Consider the following 10,812-nt stretch of genomic DNA (forward strand, 5'->3'; position numbering starts at 1 on the left):
GTCTAGAAGGTGGTCAATCATTGTGGAAGCTTGGGTGGAGTCCGTCCGCCGTGAAGAATCCGGTCGACGCTGGTGGGGCTTGTCCGTTGGCAAAATTTGGGAGTGTTGCGGAGGCTCGACCGCCAGAGAGGTTCGGAGAGACGTCGCTGAAGGTCGGAAGTCGGTAGAATCCTCAGAGGACCACTCCTATCACGAACTTCGACTGGAGGGTATTTTATACCCAACACATAGGATGTGCCAGTCTATTCAGAATATTGAACTCCTACTCAATGCTTATATGACTAGGAATATTGTAAATCAAAATTTTTAAGATTTTAGATCTCATAGATATGATCTCATCATAATCCTAAAACCATTGCCTTGATTTATGGGTTCATTATAATCAATACAAGAGTAAAATATAGTATATGATGATAAATAAATACTTTATATTTATTCATAAAGTGTCAATTACATGAGTCTGAAAGATTACAAGAAAAATCTATCAAAATACATATTTCGATTGGTTTATAGAGCATTTTCTTTTCAGAGTCTACCTTCTTCGCTCTGGGCTACATGGAGAAGGTTGAGGTACTTCAGGATGAGGCACCTCTCGCAGTGCAGGGTTAGTCTGTTGCTTCACCTAGACTCCCACAATCAAATCCCACAGCTATTGAACTAGCAAATTGAATTGGTTAGGGTCCACCCCTGACATCGATCAGGGTGGAGGAGGTAGAGCCTTTGGTTGCTGTGCCTGAGCACAGGCGTTAATTGGGTTTTCAGCCAGCCTTGTCATGCAGTATTGGAACGACGTGATCAAGCCTCTCTATGTGATGCCATAATTCTTGATCTTTTGTTTCTTCCCAAAAATAGGCCTGGATCCTTCCTGTAGTATCACTCTATTACTATAGATCTCCTGGCTCAGGTAGGCTTTATTGGATGTAGGTGGTGATAGGAGGACAGTGGTGATAGAACTTATAAAATAAGTCCCTGATCGGAATTGGCTCCGATGGAGACCATCCAATACTCAAGTCAGAAGTCTGGATAGATAGGAAGGAGTAAGCATGAGGGAGATTGGGCTTCCCTTGGGGTCCCCTGTGGGCTTATATTTGTGGGTAGAGGTCGATGTATCGAAAAAGGGTAGGAGTGTGGAGGCGTTACTCCTACCATTTCGAGTGCAATGATCCCAATATCATCGGTCTGATTTGGCAGGATTCGGGGTCCATTGCCTTATTTGCTCATCGCTGGCTATTATTGATGATCACGGGATTCAAGAATCTATGTGGAACTGAGGGTCAATCTTTCCTATTTTATTGGCTAAGATCAGCTTTGGTGGTACTTCGGATCGGTTAGGACTAAGGTTGGATTGGACCAAGGCTCCTTGAATGTTGGTTTCGACCGAGGCAAGATTTTCTTCCCAAAATCAAGTACCATAAATTTGACTAAGAATTCAATTCAATACTCAAGTACTAAGCATATTAAAATAAAATATTATTTTATAAGAGATCATATACAAAATAATGGTGTAATATATTAATTTTGTCTCTACTGATAAGCAATTAGCAAATATATTCATAAAATCTCTTAGTAAAGATAAATTTAGCTTAATTAGAGGAGAATTAAGGCTTTGTGATCCCTTTAGATGAATTTTATATTTAATAGCCCTTGATTAGAATCATTCAACTTGATTTGATCTTTGTTTAATACATATTTTGATTGATTTTCTTTTGGATCAAATCCTCTAGAACCGACTCTTAGTTTGTGGATTGTGGGGGAATTGCAAGTCGACTTCCAAGTTAAGGAGAGTCAGCTCATAGATTTAGGTTAAAGAGGAGTCGACTCATGATAAAGCTTGAGCCGATCCCTTCTCAAGAGTCAACTTGTAGATTAACTCGACTTGTCCCCTATATCAAGATACAGTGTTTTAACTCAAGTTGTTATGAGAGCTTCTTATTTCATTCTAAATCTTTTGGAGTCTAAACCTCTTCCAAGTCTCCTCTAGGCACAAAAGAAGGTGGAAGGGGCATGATCATGATCCTAGGGGCCTATTCTTTTATGGATAAATATTATAAAAAAATTGATCAACTTTTTCATTGATTAATTTATCCATATTTTTATACTTTTTCAGATGGATAAATTACTTTCCATGGATAGCATTTATCTATGAAATAAAAAAAAAATTTATCCACTTGGGAGAGGCTAAATCATTTTTTATCAGCTAGTAAAGCACACATTTAATTTTATTCTTAAAATACTCTATCCTTATTTTCAATACTTTCATCATTCAATGCTCAATAACTCAGTTATCCACTTTCTCTAAACCTAATAAACATAAAAGCCTGTTACTTTGTGGGCAAAAAATTTACTTGAGAATCTATATTTTTCTAGATAAATATTTTCAAACAATATTTAGATGAAAAAATAATTTATTCATATTCTTTTATGCATTGGAAAGTAACTTCAAAATCTATTATCTATATTCTTTTGCATTACTACTTTTCTAGATAAGTTGCTAAAATTTATCCATATTTTTCATAATACCATTGATATTTTTTGGATTTAGAGAAAATAGATAATTGAGTTATTGGGCATTAAATGATAGAGATATTGAAAATAAGGATGGAGCATTTTAGAAATAAAATTAAATATCTATTTTATTGATTGAAGAGAAAATGATTTAGCCACCCCTTAAGTGGGTAAGATTTTCCTCTCATTTTATGGATAAATGCTACATATGGAAAATAACTTATCCATCTTGAAAAATATGAGAACGTGGATAAATTAATCAATAAAAAAATTGATCAATTTTTTCATGATATTTATTTATAAAAAAATAGATCTTAAAAGATATAATAAAAAATATAGATAAATTTTAGTAGCTCATCTGAGAAAGTAGTAATACAAAAGATCATGGGTAACAAATTTTGAAACCATTTTTTCATATATAAAAGAACATGAATAAATTATTTTATTATCTCGATATTATTTAAAAAATATTTATTTAAAAAATATAAATTTTTAAATAAATTTTTTATTCATAAAAAATGAATCTAATTATCAAATCTCATTATTCTGAGCTCATTTCCAAACAAAAAAAATAATGGTGAAGGCAACTAACTCCATGCACTAAACAAGCCAATTAGACCAGGCCGACTCTTCTGCATCGGTCGGTCCCTTTTACGATTTCCGGGTTTATTATCAGGCCTCCGGGCTTTAATACCTCCGGTCGAAGTCGAACCGTCCCACCGTCGATAACCCTTGGCCTTCTTTTTGAGAAAAGAACCCTTGGTCTTCGTCCGCTCGTCCGCCTCCGCTTAAACTTCCGATAATGGCCTCCGTTGCCGCTGCATCGACGCAACCGATCAGAGCTTCCCTTCCCCTCTCTTCCTGGAGAATTAATGGAGCCAGAAGGGTGGTTGCGGCCGCACGCCGTATCGCTTCTCCTCCTTTCATTTCGCCCGTCTCTCGTCCGTATGGAAGCGGCTGCGTTCCCCTTTTTGGTCATCCATGGCGACTCCAATCCAAGCGATTCGGCCCTGCTCTCTCGATCCGATGCTTCTCCGGTAATGCTACGATCCCTCGAACAAGTTTTAGGTCTTAAAGTTTGCTTCGTTTGACATTTTTCTTCCCGTTCGTCTTTTGTTCGAGATTTTGTTGGGGCTTGTTTGATTTTAGATGGAAAGGGCAAAAAAAAAAAAAAGGCCAGTTTCTATTTCTCTTTTCATGTTATGGAAAAAACGGATGGTTTTTTTTACTTATGTTGCCTTGGATATTCATGAATGCCGAGTTTCTTTGCTTTATTTGAGAAGACTAAGGGCAAAAGAAATCCAATTCTATTTTTCTTTGTCATGTTATTGTCAAAAGTTGGATTTTTCTTAATTTTTTTTAGTCATGGTGCTTTGGATATTCATGAATTCAAATAATTGCTGAGTTCCTTCACGCTCCATTTACTATCTTTTAGCGTTGAGCCCGGAAATGAGGTCGACGTTGGATAAGGTGGTGAAATCACACACAGTGGTTCTTTTTATGAAGGGAACCAAGGATTTCCCACAGTGTGGCTTTTCAAGCACTGTTGTGCAGATACTGAAGTCGCTAAATGTGCCATTCGAGACGCTGAATATACTGGAGAATGAAATGCTGCGCCAGGGGCTGAAGGAGTACTCCAACTGGCCAACGTTCCCTCAGCTTTACATTGATGGGGAGTTCTTTGGTGGCTGTGATATTACAGTTGGTAAAGTTATCCTTCTGCGTAGTCTAGTGGCCGTTTGGTTTCTTGTTTCTCTGCCTTTTTTTATTGAGATCTCTTGAAATTATAGGTTAGTGCTAGCTGATTTATATCCACCTTTGACTGTCATGGAACTATGCTTATTTGTTAAAAAATGAATGATTACTATAGGAATCAGAGGACAACAAGACAAGAGAAAAGATTAAGAAGTAGAATTAACTCAATTGATTAAAGGTCCTATTAGCAAGAGAAACCCAAAGAAGAAAAAGGTAAACAGGGAAACAAAGGCAACTCACAACATATTAGGTGAAATTTCTTTATCCGGTTATGGATGGCAATATTGTTGTTAGAATTCCTTGATCTCTTGTCTGCAATACGTGATAACAGTTCTTCCTTCAATCTATCTCAGAGACAAATATACATCAGTACTTTTATAATAAGATAGAAGTGAATTTATCAATTTCTACTGAGGAAATTAACTATAGAAAATTTTTAATTAACTCGTTATAATAAGACAATCAAGCAAGGTTCGCAATCTCAGGAATCGATCTCATATAGGTAAGATGATGGTACTGTGTTGGTATGTCCCATATAGGGTGGTATGTACCAGTATGGAAAACCTTGCAATCAAGATTATGTTACGAAATTTTTTGGACCCAATAAATTTTGGAACTTTTATTAAGAACTAGTCTCGTATCCAACTCAATAAAGAGGCTGTTTATGTCTCAACATTTGAGCTAGTTATTATGGCCCAACATATTTTCCGTATTTTCACCCTCAAATGTAGATAGGTATCTGATCCCCAGAGTATCCTCTCTCTTTTTTTTTCTTTTTCTCTTTAGTTTTTTCCTCCTTTTTCGTACATTGCACATTCACTTTTTCCACTGGGATCACCAGGGAGAAGACTGTGCTGAATGGTATAATAGAGAATGAAGGGAAATTCATTCTTGTAGGTTTTTCATTCCTCTTTTAGCCAACTCTTAGCATTAGATATGGCCAATAATGGTGGAGCAAGACATGATCAACCCTATTATAGACCAGGTATGATTGTCCATGGCATCTTTATGTCACACGGTGGGCTACGTGTAGTTGTCAAGCCATCTGATGCTTATAAATCTGCTCAGTATTGTTCCCTAAACCATTTCACACTCTTAATTAGCGCTAAATATGATATGCAAAAAAGTGAAAGCATTGATGATTGGTGATTTTAAGTTTTTTCATATCTTTTGGTTTTAAATTAACTTGTCAGGGCTGCAAGTCGGAAAAGGAACAAGGATTTCCATGAGATTAAGTTCCGGTAACTTACAATGGTTCAAACTTGAGATAACCAGTACACAACATCATCAATGTGAAGGAAAAAGGAAAAATATGATTCTGTTATAATTTTATACTGGTGTGCTTGGTATATACATAAGATTAATATACATAACTTGTACATTAAACTCATTCACATTAGACTTGAGCTCACACTTTTTAACCCTACTACGCAATGTAGTCCATATTGAACTGGTTTCTGGTAATGGATACCTCAAATTAAATAGATAAATCATGACAATGACCTTTTTAACAACATCTTAGATAAGATAGTTGAGTGAAACATTTTTTAGCCTTGCTATTGTGATACCTTGTGTTCTATTTCCAAACGTGATTTGTTTCCTTCCTGACAGCTTTTCATTTCTGTGTATTATAAGCATGCATAATTATGTTCAACTTGTATGTTACTTCTTTGGAAGCCTTGGAAGGTCACTAGGGAATTCTAGCATGTGCTTTTTGGCCAGAAGTTTTGCTTTGAGATCCATGATCTCACTTGAAATTTGACATTATTATGTAACAGAAGCATACAAGAGTGGACAATTACAGGAGCTGTTAGAGAAAGCAATGTGTTCTTGACCTGTGTTGGACTACAGCAAGACAATCTTATACTTGATTTGGTAAAAGGTTTTAAAACTCTTTGCTTGATTATCTGTATTCATTGCAAGAAGCATGTATCTTTTGAAACTTTCATGTAACTTCTATATGTTCTTCTACTTCAGTAATAATTTATGGCTTTAAAGTTGAAACTTCTGACATAATCATTTTTTTGTTGTAGCAACTCAGCTAAACCCATTGGCTAACACTAATTGCAACTTTATTATATTTATATGGTGCCAACTAGCTGAGGTGAAGTCTTCTGCCCTCCTAGTGTCAAGAGAATGGGAAGGAGGGGTTTAAGCAGCTGTGGCCTAGGTGATCCAGCCAAAGTAGGTGCCCTGGCACGAAGGTCAGTTCCTTTAGCAACATTAACTACGAAATGAAGTGCAGAAAATATCACAAAAATCTAAAGAAGTGCCTTAATTGAAAAATCCACAAGATAGACAGAATTGAAGAATATCAAGTTTTATCTCAGGCTGAGAGAGAAAAGATAGAACAATGATTCCATTTAAGGCATTTTGGAGAATGAAGAGATGGAAGGGCAATGGTCTAGGCGATTATGGCTTAAAGAAGGAGATAATAATATCTCTTTTTTATTTTCATAATATTGCTAGTAGCAAGAGAAGAGTTGACTTCATTGGTTGTTTGGACATAAGGGGATAAGACCAAGGTGAACAAAATTGTCCAATATTATCATTAGTTGTAAACAGATCGTTGTGGAAAGGGAAGTGAGTCTGATTGGTGTCGTTTTTATCCTCGCCAAGATTTTAATTTGGAGTTTGGTATATCCTTTCGTTTTGGAAGAAATAAGACTATCAACTTTTCATTTCTTGTTGAAAAGTTCCATATTCTAGTGGCTTCCCAATTGATATTCTCAGAGATATTGGGATTAATAAAGGAGGACTCTAAAGGCTGTTTCAAGAGTTCTATGAAGGTTGCATTGATCCTGATTGTATTGATGATGTGTGTTGGTTTGGAAGGAAACTGCAGATAATTTAGGTGATGTTAGGTGAAATTAGCTTGTTAAATGGTATCCATAAGATTATCTCAAAAGTGTTGGCATATAAATGGAAAATATTATTGGCTAATCTTATTCTTGAGTCTCAATCTGCTACTGTGAAGATGAAGTATATTCTTGACAGCTTTGCAGGGCCCAGGAAATCTTCTTGGTGCCATAAAAACTTGACCTTGAAAAGGGTTTTGACAGCTGGGAGTTTCTCCTTAAGGTTCTTAAGTTAGAGGTTTTAGCTCTAGATGGATTGATTGGATCAAAGCTTGCTTAACACATTGTAAGCAAGCTGTCGTGCTAGGGAAGGCTGATTAATGGAATAAATACAAGAGAGGTTTGAGAAAAGGCCATCCTTTATCTTACAGCTGATGTCTTGGAAGGGATGATACTTGTGGCTTAAGAGAATGGTTTTATTGCTAGACAAGGGCTTCCCTTATATTCAGCCGGGCAGTCAAGGGGAATATGGTTAATTTAAAGCTTTCATTGAATGGTTTTGAAGCACTCATGTTTGAAGATAAGCTTTAACAAAGCCTCTCTTATATATTTCCATGTTGATGTTGATTAGGGGAGTCCCCTGACTACTATTTTTTTAATTGTAAGAATGATTAATTTCCGATTAAATATCTTGGCCTACCCGATTCTTTGCATGAAGAAGAATAGCTGCCACTGACTAACACAGTTGACAAGAAGCTTTCTGGTTGGACAGGGAAGGTACTTCCAATAGGTGGAGTCTTAATCTTATTGATTACATCCCATCAAACTAGCCAATGTGCGAATTGGCAAAACAGCGAGGGCTTTAATTGACAAAATGAGGACTTTCTTATAAGAGGGTTATAATTCAGTAAGTGCTGGTTTTTGACTTTCTAATTGCGATATCATTTGCAAGTCTACAGTGCAAGGAAGACTAGGTGTAAAGAATCTTTAAGAGTTTAACCTATCTTTGTTGGGAAAATGGTAGTGGAAGTTTCTTTGAGGAGATCATGTTTGGAAACTTGTTTTGGCTATAAGTAATATGAGGCTCTTCAACTGTTATTGATCTTTATCTAGAGCCTTACTTTTCGAGTGAGAGGCTAAGAAGATGAAGGATAAATTTAGTTGCAGAATTTCTTTCATTCTAGGAAATGCTAAATCCAATTTTGCAAGGATATGTAACTAGGTGATCTACCTCTTAATGTTTGTTGTCATGTTTATTCTCTATTGCAGCAAACATGCATGCCTTTCTTCTTAATAGAGGATACTGGTTGAGGGCATGGTATGAGATCTGAAGAGTAGGTCAGTCTCAAAAGTTATGTTGAAGGAGTTCAGTGGCTTATAGAATTCTTGATATGGTTGTGCTGTCAAGATTAGGTTAGATGGATGTAGTCTAAGAATGTCTTTCACTGTGCCCTTTACAAGTTCTTCAGAGTGGATTTGTTCTGCAGGTGCGAAGGCTGAAAGATGCATGGATATTTTTAAAATCTGTCTTATGATCTGCCATGCTTAGTGTGCTGTGTGCTGATGTTGTAGGTTACTATTGAACTGCAACTGCTAGATTTGTGCAGTTTCCCTCTTTGTTTTCTCCTCTGAGTTGTAGTTTTATTTCCTTGATTTTATTATATTTTTCTGTTCTCTCCTGATTGCCTTTTCATTCTCTTAGTGAAATTTGTTAGGCTCCTTTCAGCCTTTTTTTTTTTTCCTCTCAAAAGGAAGGCCATTGCTCATATCCTAATCATCTATGGATAAGCATGGTGACCTCAAGAACCGTATCAGTCCTAGCTCAGTTAATGAATACCAACTCCAGAAAATCAAATCATTAAAGGTCTGTTGCTATCATGTTTTTTAGTATTTTTGTTACTCTACAAATTATTGAAATACCATATGGAGATGATGTTGAAGATAGCATTTCACAAAGCTTTTGGTATTCGTTGCTTTTTATTTTCACTCCATTAAAGGCTATACAAATAACTTTAAAAACAAATAGTTTCATCCTACATGTTATATAGTCTAGTTTATTTTTATTCTTGGGTTTTTGAATAGGAAACAAAAGGAATACTATGTGAACCTATGCTTCTTATTGATCATAAAGGTGTAATAAGGAAAAAAAAAGAAGTTTCTATTGGACTTTTTTTTCCAGTCTCATAATGAATTACAAATTCATCCTGTGCCACAAGCATTTTCACAATCTCTCTCTAAAGCAAGGGAAAGCACAAACATGCTTTCATTAAGACAAGTATGCGGCTAACATAGGCACACTACATGCATGTATTGCAGTTTTTTTGCCTATAGCCTAAATAGGGGATAACGTGTCATCGCTTATGTTTCACAAAGTCTAGGCATTCTCATTGTAATATAGATTCTGGCATATGTTTACTCAACATAGGCATTGCCAGATGTTCTCCTTCTCAATCCACCATTCTTGAGAAACATGGAATACCGCTCCCCGATCCCCAGAAACTCTTGGATACCTTGTTCTATTTTTGTCATTGAAGTCAACTCCATAGATGCCATAGCGAGCGGTATAACCAAATGCAAGGTTGAAACAGTATGGAAGACCACACGAAGTATCCTTGTATATTTGATCCGTTCCTGCATACAGATATTGCCTCAGATGAAACACCCCCTGAATTGCTTCGAGTGCTGGTCAATATGGCCCATATAAAAACATGGTCATCTACTTGCATATGCACCACGTGTAATCTCTATTTAGCAGTCTCTCAAGTGCATCTTCCGGGGTAGAGATTCCCAACAAGAAACCAGCTCTTGAGATATGGATTTATGGACGCAATGCTTTGAAAGTGTTTCAACCGCCCTTGCGCCAGGACGGAATTCTGGATTGGGAAGCAGAAGCTTGCTCTCAAACCACACATGATTACCTTATAGACAGAAGCAGGCCTTCTAAATACTGTTACAAGAAGCTTGCTCTCAAATCATCATTATAAAAAAGTATATCTGCTGTATTGTTAACATTGTACTCCGGATATCCTGAATAGTGCATACAATTTAGGTGTTTTAGGGTAGTTTCCATAGCTATTAGGATATTGAAAACAAATACTGGGCTGTAGGGGATAAAAATGGGGAGGAATTTTTCCATACCATTTTTATAGATAATAATTGGAGGATTTCCATATTTCACTTTAACGTGTTCAAGCAATTTTGTCAGACCCCATGAAGCTGGTTTTTGGAGGACGCGTGCTTTGGTAGCTGAAATCCTGCATAAAATTTCAAAGCGTCAAAAGAGTCGGAACATGTTGTCCTGATTAGCCGTTGTGCTTGCTTAACAACCAGTTTATTGCACACTTTCCGAAAGTTCATGGCCCGCGCTGCATCAAAAGGACACAATTGCTGTCAGCACTATAATTATTTTAAGGAAAACAATGTCAAACTAAGAACTACTGTAATGCAGAAATTGAGGATCATATTGATGGAGGAGAAATATCTAATCACTCCAGGAGAAATTCTTTGTGCACCATGGATTGTGTGGAAATTTTGACGTGAAATGCACCGCTTTATATAGTTGGTCTATGTAGCCGTCATATTTCAATACATATTTAATAGCTATAATTCTGTATTTTTGTTTAAAAAATTTATATGATGAAAATATTTTTATCCTTTGAAAAAAATTATGATATCTTGTAGCATATTATGACTTTCTGTATGCAAGACGTCCTACTATGGTCCAAAAAATTATGACATCATGTGCATATTATGA

At 36.3% G+C, this 10,812-nt stretch overlaps 1 protein-coding gene across 2 annotated transcripts; it reads left to right on the top strand.

Moving 5' to 3' along the window:
- The first annotated feature begins 3,209 nt into the window (after positions 1 to 3,209).
- Positions 3,210 to 10,550, top strand: LOC105033751 (uncharacterized). Of its 2 annotated transcripts, XM_010908659.4 has the most exons (4): positions 3,210 to 3,542; positions 3,941 to 4,210; positions 6,039 to 6,135; positions 10,264 to 10,550. In XM_010908659.4, exons 1-3 carry the CDS (start codon positions 3,308 to 3,310, stop codon positions 6,092 to 6,094), a joined length of 561 nt encoding a protein of 186 aa, XP_010906961.1. In that variant the 5' UTR covers positions 3,210 to 3,307; the 3' UTR covers positions 6,095 to 6,135; positions 10,264 to 10,550. The 2 variants fall into 2 exon arrangements, with proteins under 2 accessions (XP_010906961.1, XP_010906960.1); XM_010908658.4 differs by lacking the exon at positions 10,264 to 10,550 and having other exon boundaries at positions 6,039 to 6,276.
- Positions 10,551 to 10,812: the final 262 nt, after the last annotated feature.

The sequence above is a fragment of the Elaeis guineensis genome, chromosome 8, assembly GCF_000442705.2.
Source record: "Elaeis guineensis isolate ETL-2024a chromosome 8, EG11, whole genome shotgun sequence".
Taxonomy (NCBI): Eukaryota; Viridiplantae; Streptophyta; class Magnoliopsida; order Arecales; family Arecaceae; genus Elaeis; species Elaeis guineensis.